Source organism: Sporisorium graminicola, chromosome SGRAM_6 (genome assembly GCF_005498985.1).
Source record: "Sporisorium graminicola strain CBS 10092 chromosome SGRAM_6, whole genome shotgun sequence".
Lineage (NCBI taxonomy): Eukaryota > Fungi > Basidiomycota > Ustilaginomycetes > Ustilaginales > Ustilaginaceae > Sporisorium > Sporisorium graminicola.
Window position 1 is genome coordinate 1 of NC_043736.1, and position 20,961 is coordinate 20,961.

The window sequence follows — 20,961 nt, forward strand, 5'->3', positions numbered from 1 at the left end:
AACCCTAACCCTAACCTAACCCTAACCCTAACCCTAACCCTAACCCTAACCCTAACCCTAACCCTAACCCTAACCCTAACCCTAACCCTAACCCTAACCCTAACCCTAACCCTAACCCTAACCCTAACCCTAACCCTAACCCTAACCCTAACCCTAACCCTAACCCTAACCCTAACCCTAACCCTCAACAGAGCGACCTCGCGGTGAGCCCATTCTTCAGTGCGCATCGCAATAACCTTCACTTCCTCAAACCCATGAGCAGCGAGGTCAACAACACCGCACCAGGTCACTTGCCCGAATTCAGAGATGACAACGGACGGATTCTGCTACCCCATATCAGGACTCGAAGTCGTCTGGGAATGGTCAGAACCACCAAAGTCTTTCCAAACTCGACGTTTCAACGCGAGCATCGTGCGGAGCGCGTCCTCGACACAGACTCTTGCAAGAATTCGGTTGACTGGCCGTGCCACCGCAACTACATGAACCATGTGTTCGAGACCATGCTGACATTCACAAACATGTCAGAGGAAAACACTGCCATGCGTTCGACAGACGACGTCGAGTCAACCATGCCGAACCGCTTTTACTATGCGCCTACCCTCACCCAAGTCTCGTCTCCTGGTGCACCAATGTACCAACGCCGGATACCAAAGCGTATGCCCAGTTCGGCAACATCACAGGACTTTGGCATTTTGAGAAGCAATGCTAGCGCCGCGTGCGAGATCCCTCCAGCCCGCCTGGACTCAACAAAGGCCTACTTCGAACTAGACTGGGACGTCTACTTCTCTGCTCACTCCTTGCAGCGCGTCCTGCTAGCTGAGACTCCATTCACTTTAGTGGAGCGTCCAAAACCTGCTCCTTTGGGCCCTAACGAGGAAGGCACGAGAGAGCTCTTCGCTAACAGTGTCTCCGACGTACAGACCAAGTTGAAATTTGACCGTAAGCGCAGTCCATTCCTGGCATCAGCAATTCTACCATTAGCTTTGCTGACATCTCGATATTCGTTACTCCTTCGTGCCCCGTGCTGGTAACTCTATTGCACTTGAGAATGCCACAGGTCTTGGCACGGGCGACAGGCTGCATGCGAAAGACCATCCGACCGTATGGTTTGTCATAAAGGGGCTTTCTTTGATCTGGCAAATGCCGATTCTGATATTGTGTAAGTCTGCAAGAGTGATGCATTGACTTTGTCATGGGTTCTGGTCTGATGTGTCTTTTCTCCTTGGTCCGTCTTGTGGACGCTTCAACACCATATTGTAGTGCGATTCGCGTTCTGGTATACTCGCAAAACTAGTGCAGGATTGTGGATCGAGGCGCAATGGCTCTGGATCGCGTGCGAGCTGTCCAACTTTGCCGTGGATCTGATCAGCCCTTTTGTCACAAAGAAACCCGATCCATATCCGTCATTCTTTGGGTTCGTATTTGCCCTCGCAAGTATTGCGTATGTTCCGTACATGGCCACCACCCTACTTCATCTTGAACGACCTACTCGCTACAGTTCGGCTCCGTGGTGGAAGCGCAACCCACTCAGCTTTCGACGTCGACGTCTGACTAGACGCGAAAAGAAGAGCATCGCCCTAGCTGGCACGATCGATTCGAAACCTTTCTACGTGGTATTTGCATTGTGCTTGGTGCTTGAATCCTTTGCGCATCAACCCTTCATCTTGTTGCGCCCGGCTGCCATGTGCTTGATAGACGACTCGGCCCGTGGATCGTCGGTGCCACTTTACGAGAAGATCTTCAGCAGGGGCACTTGGGCTATCAACCAGTCGCTCGCAGAGCTAAGCTTGCTTGGCCAGGCCTGGTTCAACTATCGCGCTGGCACTTTTACCGGTAAATTTATGGTCACAGCCATAGGCACGGCAATCACGGGCTCCTTGCTTCAGGCCTTGATCGCCTTCGAGACTTGGACGTACTGGCCTGACGCAAATAACACTCCTGGCTTCGATCTGTTGAACATCCTCTGGCTTGTTCCTACGCTCTGTACATGCTATCAAGCTTTGGCCTACAAGGGCGTGTCACAGGTGGAACCTGTAGACGAAGATGATGAGTAGACTCGCACATGTGCGCAGTGCGGCCACGAATCTAGACCGACGTTCCTGTAAATTAGCCACCGCTCATCACTAGATCAAATCTGCACACCACACGCTCTGACTAGGGCCAGGGTTAGGTTCTTTTGACTGGCGTGTGTAAAGGGCACACGCTTAGGGTTAGGGTTCTGCTCAGCCGAGACGCGTGCAACCTGAGGCCAGTGGACTGCTTACAGAAGCAACCCAACCCATCAATCTTTGAGGCGTCAAGCATATCCGATTCTTGCTATGAGATCCTAAACGATTACCGTGCCACCTTTGAAACAGATCAACTTGAACGCTCGCAAACGCTTGTCAAGACCTACCCCGACAACATTCTTCTCCGAAGTTTCAACTAGCCGTCGGCAGCCTGCTATCACAATAGCGGCCACGTATTCCTGTCCAGTGTCCGTTACGCTGATTGTGTAGATGCTCGACAGGCGTGAGCAGCCAAGCGCAATGTTAGCGGAGTAAGGCGAGAGGCGTGATATAACAATACTGCTGAGAGAGCATAACAAGTTTGTTGCCTGACGCCATGATTGCAGTGTGTTTGTTTCCATTTGCTTTGCCAACACGGCTGAATGCAAGCCGTTGAGGATCGGCGTGAGTCAAGCAAGTCCCAAGGATGACCGTTGCGAGCCCTTGTCGAGTGCATACGTTCTCGCCGACAGTGGACGTCAAGCGCCGGCGCGGGGCCATGATTGCTCCACTACCGTACTGCGCTGGTCCTAAGTCTCTGTCCTCTTGAAGACACATTTGCAGTGTTCGTCGTAGTAAACAAGTAGCCAGAGAGCGACCAATATTGCGGCAGCCCAAAGGATGGCCACGACGCGGAAAGACACGCACATCACGGCCAAGTAGAATGGTGCACCATTGGCTGATCGAGCTTGTGCTTGTCAGTTTGACGGTAGCAATGCCAATCTGACGGTTCCTTGCCAGCGGCTTGAGGCTGAGCTCGTGTTTATGTGTTGTGTGTGAGAGAGAGAGAGAGAGATGACTGAGAAACCGAGATGCGTCGGCGATCGTTTTGATGCTTGTTGAGCTGCATCGTTTGTGAAGAAGAAGCGTAGAAGCCTTGCTACGAAACCAAACTTTGCCACAGCACCTGACCTTTTCGGGTCAAAGTTCCGACCCGAAAAGGAAATCGGAGTATTTCTGTACCTCAATTCCGACACTCACTTCGCGCCAATTTTCACTGCGTTGTTTGATCTGATACACCCGTCAGACAGCCTCGGACGAACAGCTAGCGGCGAATCTCAGGTGGAAGAACTCTTTTAACAAGCTGTATTGATACTGATCCTTGAACAAACGTCGTCGATACTAAACAGAGCGCTGCCTACAGATGGGCTAACAAGCTTGATCAACTTTCAGCCCTGGAGTGCTTTGATGGCAAAGTTGGCACCCATGGTTTGGACATTGGCGTCGGTAGGGTAGAGCAGATGTTGGAAGGTGATGCCGAAGCCAGATTGCGCATCGCAGACTCCGTCGCCAAAGATGCAAATGTCGAGCGTCTTGGAGACCCAGTTGGAAGGAACGCCTCCTCCGATCAAGGCTTCAATGCCACTGGCTGCAGCCGTACTCTTGCCGCCGTTGTTGTCGACATTGCAAGCCAGACCAGGCTTGTGCTCCGGGTTGCCGATAAGGATGACTCCCTTCACAGCGTCGAAAGCGGCTCCCGTGAGGCGAGGAAGGGCATTGCACGTGGCCGCAGCACCCTGCGAATAGCCTTCGAGGATGAAGCAAGTGGCAGAGTTCTGAGCAAGCTTGTTGTTGATCTCGGCGATGATGTTCTCCGTGCCCAGAGTCGAAATTTGGCTAAAATCGGCGGGATAGATCGTGTCGTACTCGGAACCACCGGAGACGGACGCGAGAATGCGAGAGTTCATCGTACGAAATCCGGCAGAAGGACCTTGGAACTCCCCAGTGCCGCGAGTGTCGATGATGACGTACGAGGAGCAGCCATCGCGTTTGGTCACAGGGCTAGCTTGTACAAATCCAGCGATCGCAAGAGGGAGCATGAAGAGGAGAGACTTGGCGACCATCTTGAAACTTGGGCAATCTTGGTTAGGTATTGAGGAGGAGGTTAGGTATTGAGGAGGAGGTTAGGTATTGAGGAGGAGGCGAGCTCTGATGAGGAACAGACCATGAAACCGCGATGGGCATCAAGCTTATATACGCCATCTCATTGTGAAGCGTGCGAAGCGTGGATGAGCCGGCCAGAGACGCCATGAGTGACGAGCAAGGAGAGTGGTTCGCTACACGTCTATTGCTCTGAAGCGGGTTGATGCTGGTCAGCCCCAGTGAACTCGGTTGAGCCGCATCAGGCCAGGACAGGCTGCCTTTCGAGGTGCCCGTGCTACGCATGAATGTCCTTGGGCGGTGGCTTGCGCCGGCCTGCCGACAACCCGTTAGGGATCAACAGAGGCGGCTGGTTGCATGAAGTGAATGATTGCGATCAACAGCTATCGGATGCTGCGTTTTTAAGCGGGACAGATGACACGAGGTGTATGTCACCGGCCTTAGCGTGTTTCGCAAGTAGCGCCTATGAGTCGCTAGAAAGAGGAAGACAGTTGAAACAAGGTTCGACCATGTCGAGCTAAGCTGTACCATACGGCTCATTTAACCGCCAATCTCGCCGCTTCAGCGTCTCTGCGTTGCTTGGATCTTGGTTCTCACGTGAAACGAGTTGACCGAGGAAGCACCGGCCTGGTGCAGCAGATGACTTGAATTCGTGAGCAGGGCAGGCCAAATACTGCAAAGCACCATCATTTCTGTTCGGCCAAGTTGCAGTGATTGGGACAGTCGCATTAGCGCAAATGCGCAACGACGTTGGAGAGGCGCAGAACGGGGCAGCCGAGGGGCGGCGCCAATAGAGAGCGATCCGGAAACAAAGATGCACAGGGACCGAGCGCAGATTGCCGGACCGGAAGGCGGACTTGCTTGTCTTCAGCGAGGTACTGAGAGACAAGGCTACTACAGCGATGAGAGCCTCAGCGCATGGTATGCACTGTGGCTCACGTGTCTGGCCGACAGCGAAGGTTGTCGGGCGATTCTCAGTGTTTGCAGACTTGGTGCCCTATTCGAACAGCAGCGAAGGAGCTCGGCAGACAAGATGTGTGGCGCTTGCGATGAGAGCTAAGGTCATGAAATTTATCCGCAGAAGTATCGTGCTAAACTCTCGCATGCAATGCACCCCCAAGCCCCGATGGTGGGATGATGGTAAGTCCGGTGAGCATCGTGAATCTTTGCTGAGTTGCAGAACGCTGTTCAGCCGACTGCTAACAGGTGTAGACATGCAGTGGTTTGTTTCACCAGTTAGGTCTGCTTGCTGAGACGGCCTTAGTGTCAAGATGATATCTCGCTTAGCGTGAAAGAGGCGAAGTTTCGATCTGCCACGCACCGTTAATGCTGAGTGGACGGTGCATGCGCTAACGGAGTCACACGGTGACAGACATGTGGACGACCTTGCTCTGCTGCTTCTAGAAGAATCCACTCGTGTGTGAAACAGTAGCATTTGCCAGAGCGGCTGAGTCCGTCAACCAGTCGAAGGTATGTGACAAGATGGCCTTTGTAGAAAAGAGCTCGCACGGTCATGGCGAGCAGTTAATTGCCAGACCGCACAAAAAGCAACCTACGAACAAGCTCAAGCGGGCGAAAAAATGTTGTTGCGCAGGGCGATGACGAGCTCTGTTGTTGACGGGCTTTGGTAGGCGTTGGAAGGCGGTTTCACGAAGAAGCGCAGGCCCGATGCCGATACATCTTGGGAGCCTCCATCGATCGCACTACCATCGGGATGACCACACGAAATCGCAAAGAAACCACAGGAGGACAGAATCGGACGATTTGCGACTGAGCTAGCGCGCCCAAGTCAGAGGCAGACACAGCGAACAGACTAAAGAGCGTGCGGCACAAGCGAGGCGGCTCGGCTGGCCCGCTGGACAGAAAACGGTCGAGGGTGCGGCTTGCTGCCGCCTTTTCCATGCTCTGCTTTTTTACGCACGCGCACGCTCGCAGAAGGGGTGTGACAGGGCGGATGGCCCGAATCTGCGGTTGTGGTGAAATTCCCCCGGGCAAGAGAAAGTCGAGCTGCGATACGCACATCACTCCTGAGCTTGGGGTCCAAGCGTCTCGTCTCGACGATGGACGGTCGAGCCCATGGACAGTACCGTAGCTTCGACTGCGGCGGCAGGGACATAAGCAAGGAATGGCAGTGCCGGTGGAGAGGAGCGGAGGGTTGGTGTGACACACCAGGCGGTCGTCCCAGCCAACACAAGGCAGAGCCGAGCTGCTTGCATGGAACGAGGACCCCCGCACTCTCAACAAGGAACAATGCGAGCGACGAGCAGCAGATGCCAAGAGGCCGCGTGACCTCACTCTGTGCGGCGTGCGTGCGTGTAAGTGCGTGTGTGTGTGCGTCGCGGCACCAAACTGGAAAAATGACACAACTGCGTGATTTTACACTAACCCCGCTTCTCGGATCGAACGCGGCCACCGAGGAGATGCCTCAGGCGCCGCGCTGGTATCGGAGCTCATCACTACGAGCCAGCATCTCGCTCAGAGCTATTCCGAGAGGATGTGCTGGACAGGTCGAAGTACGTCTCGAGTCAATGCGCGGAGGGTCAACATTCGCTACCGAAGCGGTGGACAGAACGTTCATCGAGAGGGTTCCTTCCCGTGCTGCGGTAGTCAGGCGCGCGCGCACTAAAACGGTACGGTGACAGGGCTTGCTCAACCAAAGATAGGCGGCAATAAGCGAACCGAGATGAGCAAAGCCGAGTTGGAGACCCCGGCAGTGGGGAAAGAGAGGCAGTGACGAGGATAGCAAGAGCTGGCAAAATGCGTCCATCCGCATGACCGTCAAGGTCGTAAAAGCCGTCCCACTCGGGTTTTGTTTTCGAGTGGCGTTGTCCATTCGATGGCTGCCATCGGTCCGCGCCCGCTTGCCGCCACCCGCAGCAACCCCTTTGCCAGTGTCGCTGTCGTTTGTCAACATTGATTGGTACATCTAGTTTCGGTTTGGTTGATGGCAGCCATCGGCGACCTTGGAGGTCAGAACGTCGCTCAGAAAGGGCCGACTAGCTTGCAAAGGCGGGGTCACGATCTTCGCTGAATAAAATGGCCGACGAGAGACTGGCTGGCTGAGAGGCAACAAAAAGACTGGCCAAGTGGCCCGTTCGTGTCTCCCTTTAATTTTTTTGCGCTGCGATTTTGGACAGGCGTCCGTGCGAAGTCTGTCTAGCCTTGTTGTGGATTGAATTTTGCGGCTCTTGACCGACATTCCACCCCACAGAGGGGTGGCTCCCGCGGATCATTCCAGATGAGCTCGAGGCTGCCGCATCACAGGGTCAGCCTGCCCTACTCGCCAAGGGCTCAGACGGGTCAGTCGCAGCCCACTTCGCATGACTTGACTCGCACTTTGCCCCGCAGTCCGAAGACTCGTCGTCGGCCCACGTCCATATATAGAAGCCGCTCCTGGCCTCATCTGCATGTTCATTACCAACCAACATTGTTTCCCCCCCTTCAGCAGCTCAATCAACATGCCGACCCTTAAGCTCGACCTGCCTACGGGCATCAAGACCACCATTCAGGCCGACCTGTTCATCAACAACAAGTTTGTGCCTGCTCTCGACGGCAAGACTTTTGCCACCATCAACCCTTCCACCGGCAAGGAAATCGGCCAAGTTGCCGAGGCTTCTGCCAAGGATGTCGATCGCGCTGTCAAGGCTGCTCGCGAGGCGTTCGAGACCACCTGGGGTGAGAACACGCCCGGTGATGCTCGTGGAAGGCTTCTGATCAAGCTTGCCGAGCTCGTTGAGGCCAACATCGACGAACTTGCCGCCATCGAGTCGCTCGACAACGGCAAGGCCTTCTCGATCGCCAAGGGCTTTGACGTGGCTGCCGTCGCCGCCAACCTGCGTTACTACGGTGGCTGGGCCGACAAGAACCACGGCAAGGTCATCGAGGTCGACACTTCGCGCCTTAACTACACCCGCCACGAACCCATCGGCGTCTGCGGTCAGATTATCCCCTGGAACTTCCCCCTGCTCATGTTTGCCTGGAAGATCGGACCTGCGCTCGCCACGGGTAACACCATTGTGCTCAAGACCGCCGAGCAGACGCCGCTCTCGGCCATCAAGCTTTGCGAGCTCATCGTCGAAGCCGGCTTCCCCCCTGGTGTCGTCAACGTTATCTCTGGTTTCGGTCCCGTCGCTGGTGCCGCCATCTCGCAGCACATGGACATTGACAAGATCGCCTTCACTGGATCCACGCTTGTCGGCCGCAACATCATGAAGGCTGCAGCTTCGACCAACCTGAAGAAGGTGACGCTCGAGCTCGGTGGCAAGTCGCCCAACATCATCTTCAAGGACGCCGACCTGGACCAGGCTGTGCGATGGTCCGCCTTCGGTATCATGTTCAACCATGGACAGTGCTGCTGTGCCGGCTCGCGTGTCTATGTCGAGGAGTCGATCTACGACGCTTTCATGGAGAAGATGACCGCCCACTGCAAGGCGCTCCAGGTGGGTGACCCCTTCGCCGCCAACACGTTCCAGGGTCCCCAGGTGTCACAGCTGCAGTATGACCGCATCATGGAGTACATCGAGTCTGGCAAGAAGGACGCCAACCTGCACCTCGGTGGTGTGCGCAAGGGCGACCAAGGCTACTTTATCGAGCCCACTATCTTCACCGACGTGCCCCACGATGCCAAGATCGCCAAGGAGGAGATCTTTGGTCCCGTCGTCGTCGTTTCTAAGTTCAAGGACGAGAAGGACCTCATCCGCATCGCCAACGACTCGATCTACGGTCTTGCTGCTGCCGTGTTTAGCCGTGACATCAGCCGTGCCATCGAGACGGCGCACAAGCTCAAGGCCGGCACCGTCTGGGTCAACTGCTACAACCAGCTCATCCCGCAGGTTCCATTCGGTGGTTACAAGGCCTCGGGTATTGGCCGAGAGCTGGGCGAATACGCGTTGACCAACTACACCAACGTCAAGGCGGTCCACATCAACCTGAGCCAGCCCGCTCCCATTTAAAAGGACGTCGCCAACAAGTGCTTCCAGCCTGTTTTCTTCTTCGCTCATTGCTTGCATCTGTATTCCCGATGATTGGAAATGCCATCATCTTATTGCTTGAAGAAGTGAGGTGGATGACGCCTTGCTCGTCTGCCTGCCTGAGAACTCGCTCGGAATCGCCTCCTCTGCGTAATTGAGGTGAGTGGCCTCCGCGCCTCGAGGCAAATTCAACATCGGCATCCCGATCGTTTGTTAAACCGATGCATTCGAGGTCCATTTATTGTTGGTGAAACAGTGACGCGTTGGACCCTGAGAACGTGCGCAACACCCCTTTGGAGCGGGGCCGCCGCGAGCGGGTGGCAATTTCAAGCCAATGCAAAGCCGAGCACCACACAAAGCTCGCTGGCTGGCTGGCTGTCGCTTTCTGCAACCAACCCAAAATTTGAGCTCTTTTGGACAGTGCTGTGCACGTTCGCTTTCATTGTTTTTTTTATCTTAACCTAGCAAGCCGGCCTCCATTCACCACGACCCCCGCCCTGTCCCTCTAGAGTTGACCCCTCTTGGCACACAGCAGTGGATCTCCATTGCTGCTGTAGCCGCGTTCCTCTTGGATTGCTTCACAACACAAGCTGTCGAGGTCGTTGACACGGACTGATAGCGTGACCTCGGGCTTGCCATTCGCATCCACACCACCATCACACTCGCTCATTTCCGTCTCCTAGAACCATCCCCACCGCGCTCAACGTCAGCACCTTACCATCTCGAATGCTCGTGTAGTCGACCCGGCGAATAAGCTGACTCTCCGTTTGTGGGTCTCAGCCAGGCGCCCTCGTCTCTGCCAGTCTCTCTCTGCTCTCTCTCTCTCTCTGTGCAATCCATCTGCAACCGTGCCTCGATTCCAACATGACGCAGTTCGTCTTTGCAGACCGCTTCGTCCTGCCTGCCACCTCGCCTCTGGCATCCTCGAGGCTCCACACCATCTTCTATGCCTCGCTCGTGGTGCAGCACGTCATCTTCCATGCACTGTCCCACTCCTGGCTCAAAGGCGACAGCAAGGATATGCTCAAGAAGCGATGCTGGATCCTCACCACCGTCGCCAGCTTTGTCATGTGCCTAGCCAGCCTGCCCTATCTCTTCGATCTCTTCCTCGCCGGCTTCGACCTTCACGCCCTGCGACCCAGGACCAAGACCGTCGCAGAGCCACTCGCCGCCTTCTTCGTTGCATACCTCGTCTCGGACCTGGCGCTCGGCTCCATCTACTACAGAAAGTTGATCAACCTCTCCTCAGGATGGATCCACCACATCGCCTACACTTTTCTCTTCAGCTTCTGGGTGCACAGAGGCTGGGGACATGTCGCAGCTGCAGCCGCCATCTTCGAGCTTCCCACTTTCATCATGGGCGTCGCCTCCATCTACCCTCCGCTCCGCTCCAACATGGCGTTTACCGTCACCTTTTTCGGTACGCGCGTCTTTTACCACCTCGCCTTACTTGTGGCCAGCGTCACCGAGCACGGTCGTAACGCTCCTGGTATCAACGGCAGCTGGGGCCCCGGCATCAGCTTGCTCGCCACCTATCCAATGCATCTCTGGTGGGGCTACAAGTGCATTTGCAGCATTCGACGGAGGATGCACAAGAGGAAGCTCGAAGCGGCGCAGGTCGCAAAGGAGAAGGCTTCGCTTTTCTCTGCTGCTGGCCAGCTCTTCAACGGTATGGCCGCTCCTGACACGAGCAGCGCCGTCAACACGCCTGCAGCCACGCCTGGCGCCGGCACGACTCCAGCCACTGCCAACTTCGGCGCTACCGGCCCCGTCCACGCTGCCTTTGCTCGAGCTGCCTCTGCTGCCCGTCCACCCGTCAACCTTCTCCTGCCCAAACGCCGCAAGGTCCAGCCTGCCGATGGCGAGGCAAGTCTTGGACACCCTCTTCTCACTAGAACGCTCAACCCTAATTACATCAACTCCAACTCGGTCTTCACAGCGCCAGTCGCCCCTGAAGGTGCTGGACCTGGCGATACCGAGCCATTCCTTGCTATCCGCTCACCCGCCGAGTCCAGAGATCGAGCACGTCGACTCGTGGCCGATGCAGTGCGCAAGGTCTGGATCAACGCGCCCGCCAGTTGGAGGCGCCAGTTCGAGGAGGAAGCAGGTGTGCGTCCCAAAGGACTCGGTTCCACTGGCCGCATGCCCTCCTACACCACCGACGAATCTTCCGAAGAGTGCGAAGAGGCGGATTCCGACTCGATCTCGTCTTCGGCTGCCCAGTCCGGCATGTCCGAGTCGCGCGCGCGCCGCTACTTGCAGGCACAGCGTTCTCGCATCCGTCGTGCCGTCCTGCGAGCGGTTCGAGCCGCCATCAACGGCCGAGATGCAGACGGTGTCAAGGCCGTCACCTCGCACGACGGCAATGTCATCACTACGTTTGCTGACGGTGCAGTGGCAGCTGCTGGCGATGTGCGACCTACAGGTATCGACAGGACGCTGCTCTCGCTCGACTTTGGCTCGCTCGTCAGATATTTGCCCCAGGACTTTTTCGGTCAGGACTACGAGATTCGCGAGTTTCCTGTAGAGCAGCTCGGGCAGGGGGGACGCCATAGGCGAATTGTTGGTCAGATCCGGCGCCGGATGGAGGTGGCCCGGCGCGATTTTGTTGTCTTTGACTAAGGGCAGCACGCATTGGTGTCGCTTCGGTTGATCTGTGATATGCTCAGTGCTCATGATATAGATGTAGATGATATTGATGATCCGTACGCTTCGCATTTGTTCGTTTGCTCAGTTGCTTGATTTCACACAATATACCCTATGTTCTTGTCAAATATCCTTGCTGCGTGTGTAGAAGCCAGCTTCTGACGGTCACATTGACGTCGTGTAGGCGGGGGCGGTGCCAGCGTGCCGACAATCAATGCAGATCCCTGTGCGGTGGACGAGGTAAGCGCTGCAACACTGCGTGGCATATGAGCGGACCCTGAATTTTGTTTTTGGTTCGACCACGTTGTCGTTGCGCTTCTCGTTGTGAAGGGTGACCAGGCGGCGTGCGAGCACTGACGTCTCCTTGGAACCAGTCCAGAGACAAAGCAGAATCATGCCGCATAGAGTGAGAATACCGACAGTCCCGTTCATGCAAGAGTTCTCCAGTGTTTGAGTGTCTCGGTGGTGCGTCTTGAACTCGCTTGGCTCCCTTGGCCTTGTTCTGCGCTACAAGACTGTGTCTGCATTGAACAATTTCGGCTCATGCAACGTGACCAAGTCCACACAGCGCGACCGGCAATCTACTTGGTGCATAATTCATCAGCGTAGAATCGACAGGCGATCCGGCGATCTTGGTTCTTGTGACAGTCCGGGATGGCTTCAAGAAGCCACCGGCGACGGCGACGGAGAAGACGGGGATTGCTGCAAGAAGTGAGCGTGTTTGAACGCTTCAAGACAGATTCATTGCAACCGTTCGAGTTGCAGTGTGCAGTTCGGAAGGGAGACGACCGGCGTCTGCAATTGCGAGCAGAATGGGCCAGCAACGTTTCTCATGCTGCAATGAATGCAAGTCCTTCAGTGGCCATTGCATGAACATGATATAAGGTCAGATGGTATCCCTCATGAAAGAAGAGTGCAATACCCTACAAGAACACCTCTCCGCCCCGCTCAGCTACGACAAGATGAAACACCTTCCCTTTCTTGCTGCTGAGCCTGGCCTCTGCCAAAGCTCTCGCTGCGAGCTGCACGTTTACGGACGCGGCGAGCGCTAAAGCAGGAAAGGGATCATGCAGTACGATCACGTTGTCCAACATCAAGGTGCCTGCTGGGCAAACGCTCGACTTGACCGGTCTCAGAACGGGAACGCAGGTGGTGTTTACGGGCACGACGACGTTCGACTACGCAGCTTGGTCCGGTCCTCTGATCTCAGTTTCAGGCAAGAACATTGATGTCAGTGGAGCCAGTGGATCGCTAATCGATGGTGGAGGAGCGCAGTGGTGGGATGGCAAGGGAAGCAACGGCGGCGTGACCAAGCCCAAGTTATTCTTCGCGCACGGCTTGACGGACAGCAAGATCCGGTCGCTCAACATCAAGAACACGCCCGTACAAGCATTCAGCATCAACGGGTGCACCAACCTGAGCCTGGACCACATCACGATGGACAACTCGGCGGGTGATGCGGGCGGGGGCCACAACACGGACGCATTCGACGTGGGAAGCTCGGACGGCGTGTTCATCACCAATGCCAACATCCGCAACCAGGACGACTGTCTCGCGGTCAACTCGGGCACCAACATCCTGTTCTCGGGCGGCTACTGCTCGGGAGGACACGGACTGTCGATCGGAAGCGTGGGCGGTCGCAGAGACAACACGGTCGACGGCGTGCGCATCGAAAACTCGCAGGTGGTCAACAGCCAGAACGCAGTGCGCATCAAGACGGTCTCGGGTGCGACAGGGTTGGTGAACAACGTGACGTACGCCAACATCAACCTTTCGGGCATCTCCAAGTACGGCATCGACATCCAGCAGGACTACCTAAATGGAGGTCCCACGGGCTCGCCCACCAATGGTGTCAAGGTGACCAACATCATCATCAACGGTGTCAAGGGAAGTGTCAACTCGGGTGCTACTCGTGTGTATTTGCTGTGCGGTCAAGGCTCGTGCAGCAACTGGAAATGGTCGGGTGTGTCCATCAGTGGTGGGCAGAGCAGCACAAAGTGCACCAACGTGCCCTCACCCGCAACTTGCTAATATAGTAGGTAGTTTGTGTATTCGCCGGATTTAACGCCTGTAGGTCTTGTCTCTCTTTGTGTTACTCTTGGAAGGAAGAAGATGCAATTGCTACTAGCTGCCTCAGCTGGCCCTGGCGGAGGTCAACGATGTATGGTATGTCGCAGTGTCATGGCAAGTCAGGGCGGTGTAACAAGGTCTGTGTTGATCTCGACAGGGGAGCATGCCTGTTATAGTGATTGAGCTCGACGTTTCAGACTTTGACTTCTGGTTGCCGGCGGGAAGGAGCGGCTCATGGGTGGCGGCAGTGCAAGATCAGCTTTTTTTACACGCGAGATTAGGCTGAGAGAGCGACAAATGAGGAAAATGACAAGATGGCATCTTGACAGGTGTCCAACGGTATCGTAGGCATGTGGGCGAGCAGTCACGGACGGTCACAGTTACAGTCACAATTACAGTATACTCGCAAAGGGCGGGCTGTGTTGCTCTGCTCTGCACTGCTCCGGAGAAATGCAGAAGGAGAGGCCGTCGCGTTTCCCTGGAGCATGCCAGTGGGCGCGTCTGAGTTTGAAAGCAGTCGGCCAGCAGGACAGACCAATGACGCTGCTCGTCTGCCTTGTAGATCCTTGCAGGCAGCCGCAGCGTCCTTTTTCTTTTTCTTCTACAGGCACGGGTGCGTGGACAGAGACATACGATTACCAAAAGATACGTTGAGAACGACTCGGCTGCTTAGCGCTGCACCGGAGTTGCCTATATTCCATGCGTGTTGGTCGTGACCGTGTTCAGTTTGCGTCTGCTTGCAAAGATGAGGGAACAATGCGGTGAGAGTTGCTCAGGAGGCAAGGACAACGACGGCTTTCGAGCCGCACAAGGAGGCGCCTGTGCACTGTTATCCGAACAGGCAAACTTTGAATACCAACCAAATCCTTGTGATCCTGTTCGGCACGTGAGAGCCAAGCGACCAAAGACCTTATCAGCATCGAGGAGAGGTTCTGGGGTGATCGCTACAATGGTTCTTCTCGGCGAAAATGGTTCTCCTCCCGAGGCTGGGCTAAGCAAGCTTGCCGATGCCATGACCGTGTCGCTGGGTGTGGCCAAGCAACGTCATGCCAGTTACCGGTCGTCGTGTTTACTCTGCCGGTCTGCGTGGGCGGCGCATGCATGCCTGCGTTCGGGGAGTTGGTCGACGAGGTGCAGCGGCTGTCCAGGCGAAATTCTGGAACGCGAGTCTATCGATTTCTCCTTGGTTTGTTGGCTCAAGCAAGGGCTTTCGAGGTTCCTGCCATCGGCACCTTGCTTTGGCCCTTTGTGCCCTTTGGTCGTGTTCTGGCGCTGTGTGTCGTGCCACTTCATGCCGTTCATGCACGGAGTCAGTGCCTTCAGCAGTCTCAGCTCTACTTCGCTGTGCGTACACGATGCAGTTCCAGCGCCAATCGCTCAATGAGACGTACGAGGAGGAGAGGCGTGTGTTTGCTATTGTGCATGAATGGATCTATGATGGCATCGAATCATCGTCTTTGTGATGCGAGGGTGGCAGCGCACAATGGCTTTTCCTGCCAAGCTGCTGCGATGACTTCACTGGCTGCGGAGATGTCACAAGAAATTCGTCGGGCGTGCAACATCGCAAAGACGCGGCCTCGACCAGGCGGGCAACAGCACAGTCACCAACGAAGAGAAGATATCAAAATAAAATATTTAGAATAAAAGAAGGCAACACGTCGGAGTACATGCGAACTAGGTAAACACACATGTTACGCCTCCGAGGCGGAGAAGGAGGCTGTTGGCATGCAAAATTATGCACTCTCGAGCTGCAGCCGAAAGGGCATGTGTGAGCGAAGAGAGGCACAAAACGACAGAGCGCACTTGAAACACACACGGCACGCGCAACAGCGCTGCCTCCGCTCTCCTACTACATCATCACTCAGGCCCGTCTGTAACAAGACAAGCACGCAGCCTGCCTCGCTTCGTCTTTGTCTTAGCGCAGTTTCAAAAACACTCTGCTCATTTGAGCAGCTCGATGGGAAAAATTGAGCCTGTCTCGATCCCCGCCTCGGCCTGCGATTGTGTGATATTTGACCACAGCTAGCCAAGCCAGTCCATGCCAACGAGCAGCTGATGATGGAACATTATACCCCTGGCCATCGCAATCGAGATATATAGCCCAAACTAGAATCTTCGAACTTCACCACCATCACCACCACCACCACATCTGCCGAAAGGACGTTTCTACACCTTTTGCCTGCGCATCGACGACCGCTTTCTTGAGCCGTCCCGTCCCTGCGACTTAGCTTCCTCGCCCATCATGCCGCCGTTCAACCTTGTCTCTGGTCCGGCGAACCTGGTGCTGGCTCTCCTGCTTGTCCAGCAGGTAGCCGCCCAGCAAGCCGCCAACAGCGGTGCTTCCACTCCCACGGTTCTTTCGTCCATCATTTTGAACGCCGTCGTCTTTGCCATTCTCTTCGCCGTCTTCCTCATCGCCCGTCCCCGTTTCAAGCGTGTCTATGCCCCTAGAACCTACCTGGTCACCCCGCAGGAGCAGATCGAGCCGCTCCCTCAGTCACTCTTGGGCTGGCTTCCCGTCTGGCTCAAGACGCCCACCACCACTATCCTCGAGAAGAATGGCCTCGACGCCTACATGTTCGTCGAATATCTCGAGATGATGCTCTGGGTCTTTGGCCCGATCTTTGTGCTCTCCTGGGCCGTCCTCATGCCCGTCTACGGCGCAAAAACCACCGGCGAAGGCACCGGTTTCAACCGCTTCATCCTCAGTCGCGTTGGCAAGTCTCCCCAGCAACAGAAGCGCTACATCGCCCCTCTCTTGCTGCAGTGGGTTTTCACCCTCTGGCTGCTCTACAATATCCGTTCGCGCATGACCAAGTTCATCAAGCTTCGTCAGGATTTCCTCGTCTCACCTCAGCACGCTAACAGCGCCCAGGCCAAGACTGTCCTGATCACCGGTATCCCCAACGAGCTCCTCAGCGAAAAGAAGCTTCGCGCCATCTACTCGCAGCTCCCCGGTGGCGTCGCCAAGATCTGGCTCAACCGTAACCTCAAGGAGCTCCCCGACCTCTTCGACGAGCGGGAAAAATGGATCAACAAGCTCGAGTCTGCCGAGACCAGCCTCATTAAGACCGCCTACAAGCTGGTCAAGAAGGGCAAAGCCGAGGATGCCAGCGGCTCGCTCCCCTCCACCGACCTCGAGATCGATGCCGAGGTCGCCGACCAGTATGTCCCCAAGAAGAAGCGCCCCACCCACAAGCTCGGCAAGGTCCCCTGCATAGGCGAGAAGGTCGACACCATCCACTGGTGCCGCGAGGAAATCGCACGTCTCAACAAGGAGATTGAATCCAAGCGCTCCGAGATTGCCGTCGACTACAAGAACTATCCTCCTCAGAGCAGTGCTTTCATCCTGTTCAACACCCAGATTGCCGCCCACATGGCTGCTAAGGCGCAGGCTCACCACGAGCCCTACCGCATGACCAACCGCTACGTCGAGGCGCATCCGGACGACGTTGTCTGGGCCAACATGAACATGAACCCTTACGAGCGCAAGATTCGCACTGCGATCGGTTGGGCCATCACTGTCGTTTTGATCCTCTTCTGGACGGTTCCCGTCGCCTTTGTCGGCGTCATCTCCAACATCAACGGACTCGCCGAAAAAGTGTCCTTCCTCCACTGGCTCAACGACATCCCCTCCATTGTTCTCGGCATCATCCAGGGTATCTTGCCCACTGTGCTGCTTGCAGTGCTCAACATGCTTCTTCCTATCTTCTTGCGTCTCCTCTCGCGTCTCAGCGGTGTTCCCACCCGCAGTGGCATCGAACTTGACCTGCAGGGTCGCTTTGCCGCTTTCCAGATCGTGCAGAACTTCCTCATGCTTACCTTGATCTCCGGTAACGCTGGTCAGATCACCAAATACGTCCAGGAGGTCGCGTCGCAGCCCTCTCAATTCCCTGGTCTCTTGGCCGAGGCTATCCCCAAGGGTTCGCTCTTCTTCCTCAGCTTCATCGCCCTCCAAGGTCTTTCGGGTGCCGCCTCGCTGTTTGCCCAGATCCCTGGCCTGGCCGTATATTACGTCAAGAAGTTCCTGCTGGCCTCCACGCCCCGCAAGGTCTGGCACATCGACCACGACACGGGTGGACCCGCCTGGGGCACCCTGTTCCCGAGCATGACCCTCATCACGGTCATCGGCACCGGCTACGTTGTGATTGCGCCCATCGTCAACGGCTTTGTCGTGTTTACCTTCTTCCTCTTCTTCCTCGGCTACAAGTACCTCTTCCTCTACGTCTACGATACCAAGCCAGCTAGCGAGACGTCCGGTCTGTTCTTTGGCAAGGCGATTCGCCACATCTTTGTCGGCCTCTACGTAGAGATGGTGATGCTCGCCGCCATCTTCTTCCTCGCCCAGTCGGAAGATGCGAACGGCCAAAACAAGAAGCAGTCTGCCATCCCCGAGGGTGCCTTCATGGTGGTGCTGATCGTCATCGTGATTGGATTCCACTACTTCCTCAACGACTCGTTCAAGGCGCTCGAGACGGCGCTGCCCCTCACGCTCACCACGGGCACCACCCCGGATCAGCTGCAGGGCAACTTTACCCGTACTTCGGGCGAGACTGCTTACACCGAGAAGAAGCCGCTCCACGCACAGGGCACTTCGCCCGACGAGAAGGCCCCTGGCGTGCACGGCGAGACCAACGGCTACGGCCTCAATGGTGCCGGTCCCGCGGGGGAGAAGCACCACGAATCCGTGCCTGGCCTCACCGAGGAGCAAGAGTCGGCCTTCTACCACCCATCGCTCACCGGCGAGCAGAAGCCCATCTGGCTGCCCAACGACAAGTTTGGCATTGGCCGGGCTGCCGTCGCCTCGGCTCGCAAGGCTGGCCTCGATGCCACCTACGAGCACACCTCGGTCACTGAGAAGGGCCAGGTCGAGACCGACGCCTACGAGCCTCCCGGTGAGCCCCTCGTCTAGATTTGCGGCTAATGTGAAAAGATTAACTTGGTTTGATCTATATACCACGTTCATTCCCTATACAAACTCTTGGGGCCTCGTATGGGAAGGCGTCGTTGCAGCTCGCTGCGAGCGTTGTTGCTGTTGCCTCTTCTGGCTTGAAATGCCACCTCAAGTGACTTTTCAAAACTGGGCCCTTCTATGACCCTCGAATACCCTGCTCGCTTAATCTTTCGTGATATCTCTTTTGTGCTCTAGCTTATGTATCGTCGGCGTTTTATCAGGCTATACAACTGCAAGAAAGAAGCCGAACTCTTATCTCATGCGGTCTGCACGAGTTTGTGTTTGAAGAGACTTGTCTGAAAAAGTGTGACAGACGTACTGTAACAGCCTTTGCTCGACAGGCCGGTTGATGACGTTCACAACGTTCACCATCTTCCAACTGCGCCAGAGAGACCGTTGGAGATCAGCGCATGCAAGAGGGCTGTCACGTTGACAACTGCAAGAGTATGACACAACGAAACATGCGAGTAACAGTCAGATCGTGTCGAAGCGAGGAGCAACGGGTAGGTGTGTAGGGGTGGCGCGTGGTCGCCATCGGCGAATTTGTCGGATCCCCACGCTGACCCACGCAGACTCCTAGTGTGGGGGAGCTCCGCAAAAGTTGCACCTACGTAGCTCCGCAAGCTCACTCCGCATCCCTCTCTTACAAGTAGCCGCACAGGCTCTTGTCCACGACAAGTGCGTACGTAGCATCTGCAGGTTGTTACCAGTGGGGTTCTTTGCGGATCCGACCTCTCTTTCGCCTTCTTTCAACTTGGCGAGGGCGAGTTGGCCTATCTTCCGACCGACCATCATCCGTCGTCCCTTGAGGTAACACGGTCCTCTCCATTCAAAGCTGCTCTGGAACATCGATATAGGCCCCTCACGCTTACGCAGCAACGATGACAGCCTCACAGTCCAACGGCGACAGCCCTGCCACCAAGGGGACCTTTGCGGCAGGCAGCCTTCCCAGCTTCGACGACATCCCCGCCGTACCCGGGATGCCGCACGGCTGCGCCTGGAACGTGTGGGGCCAAGGCGACGAGCTCGGCACGCTCAACCTACTTACACCCGAAGTAGTCGCGCGCTCCGCCTCGGAAAACATCCGCACGGGCGAACGTGTGCAAATCGACTGGGGGCTCGACAGCGTCGATGTGCCCGCCAACAAGCGCCTGCACTTCCGGCACGAGCTCATCGATCTCAAGCAGCGCCTCGGCGTCTACGCCACGGACGACGAAGTGCATCTCAACACGCAGACGTCGTCCCAGTGGGATGGGTTCAACCACTTTGCGCACCAGCACACGCAGATGTACTACGGCGGCGTCAAGCACGACGACCTGCACTCCGGGAGGATCGACAAGGCGGCAAGGAATAGCATGCACAAGTGGTGCCTCAACGGTGGGATTGCTGGCCGCGGCGTGCTTGTCGACTGGGTGCACTGGTGGGAGTCTACAAAGCCAGCCAACGAGCCGATTCCGGCGGGGAACTCGTCGTTTCAGATCCCACTCGCTCAGATTAAGGAGGTGCTCGAGTGGCAGAACACACAGCTCCGCACGGGCGACATCTTGTTGTTGCGAACGGGCGTCGTGAGATGGTTCGAGAATGCGTCGGACCAGGACAAAGTCAAGGGTATGATCGAGAACGACAATTTCCCGGGGATTGAAGCGACGGAAGAGGTCAAACGCTGGATCTGGGATTCTCATTTCGCGGCCGTGGCCAGCGACAACATGTCGTTCGAGTTTGGTCCTCACGGAGGTAAGTCGCGTCGGTCGTGCCGCACTCAACATGATCTCAAAGACGGTACTGATTCATCTTCTTCCTCCTCTCCTTATGTACTCGTCAGACCTCTGGCTGCACGAATGGATCCTGCCTATGTTCGGCTGCCCCATCGGCGAGCTCTTCGACCTGGAACGCCTCTCGGTCGCCTGCCAGAAGCATCAGCGCTGGACTTTCTTCCTCACATCAGCTCCAATTCGAGGTATGTCTCACCACCCCGCCTTGCCTCGAACCCGAAGGGGCAAAGACCACTGACACTACATCTCTGTTGCGCCCGCCCATTCGCCCAACCCCACAGTCAAAGGCGGCATCGCCTCGTCGCCCAATGCCATCTGCATCTTCTGAGGTCACCCCTGCCAAACACACCTCACCCTGCAACTTTTTTTTTCTCAGTGCTTTGTCCTCGTCGTGTTCTCAC

General features: G+C 56.1%; 7 protein-coding genes across 7 annotated transcripts; 6 read left to right on the plus strand and 1 right to left on the minus strand.

Moving 5' to 3' along the window:
- Positions 1–191: 191 nt before the first annotated feature.
- Positions 192–2,054, plus strand: EX895_005158 (uncharacterized protein; the record flags this gene model as incomplete). Its single annotated transcript, XM_029885752.1, has 3 exons — positions 192–939; positions 1,058–1,159; positions 1,261–2,054. Coding segments are annotated over 3 exons (1,644 nt in total), but the record flags the coding sequence as incomplete, so codon positions are not given.
- Positions 2,055–3,436: 1,382 nt separating this feature from the next.
- On the minus strand, positions 3,437–4,111 carry EX895_005159 (uncharacterized protein; the record flags this gene model as incomplete). The annotated part of the gene is made up of 1 exon (XM_029885753.1): positions 3,437–4,111. The coding sequence occupies one exon, from the start codon at positions 4,109–4,111 to the stop codon at positions 3,437–3,439; it is 675 nt and encodes a 224-aa protein (XP_029737605.1).
- Positions 4,112–7,606: 3,495 nt separating this feature from the next.
- EX895_005160 (uncharacterized protein) lies at positions 7,607–9,100 on the plus strand (the record flags this gene model as incomplete). The annotated part of the gene is made up of 1 exon (XM_029885754.1): positions 7,607–9,100. The coding sequence occupies one exon, from the start codon at positions 7,607–7,609 to the stop codon at positions 9,098–9,100; it is 1,494 nt and encodes a 497-aa protein (XP_029737606.1).
- An 882-nt stretch (positions 9,101–9,982) lies between these two features.
- EX895_005161 (uncharacterized protein) lies at positions 9,983–11,740 on the plus strand (the record flags this gene model as incomplete). The annotated part of the gene is made up of 1 exon (XM_029885755.1): positions 9,983–11,740. One exon carries the CDS (start codon positions 9,983–9,985, stop codon positions 11,738–11,740), a length of 1,758 nt encoding a protein of 585 aa, XP_029737607.1.
- Positions 11,741–11,978: 238 nt separating this feature from the next.
- Positions 11,979–13,795, plus strand: EX895_005162 (uncharacterized protein; the record flags this gene model as incomplete). Its single annotated transcript, XM_029885756.1, has 3 exons — positions 11,979–12,004; positions 12,369–12,475; positions 12,774–13,795. 3 exons carry the CDS (start codon positions 11,979–11,981, stop codon positions 13,793–13,795), a joined length of 1,155 nt encoding a protein of 384 aa, XP_029737608.1.
- A 2,281-nt stretch (positions 13,796–16,076) lies between these two features.
- EX895_005163 (uncharacterized protein) lies at positions 16,077–18,746 on the plus strand (the record flags this gene model as incomplete). The annotated part of the gene is made up of 1 exon (XM_029885757.1): positions 16,077–18,746. One exon carries the CDS (start codon positions 16,077–16,079, stop codon positions 18,744–18,746), a length of 2,670 nt encoding a protein of 889 aa, XP_029737609.1.
- A 923-nt stretch (positions 18,747–19,669) lies between these two features.
- On the plus strand, positions 19,670–20,888 carry EX895_005164 (uncharacterized protein; the record flags this gene model as incomplete). Its single annotated transcript, XM_029885758.1, has 3 exons — positions 19,670–20,522; positions 20,611–20,745; positions 20,842–20,888. 3 exons carry the CDS (start codon positions 19,670–19,672, stop codon positions 20,886–20,888), a joined length of 1,035 nt encoding a protein of 344 aa, XP_029737610.1.
- Positions 20,889–20,961: the final 73 nt, after the last annotated feature.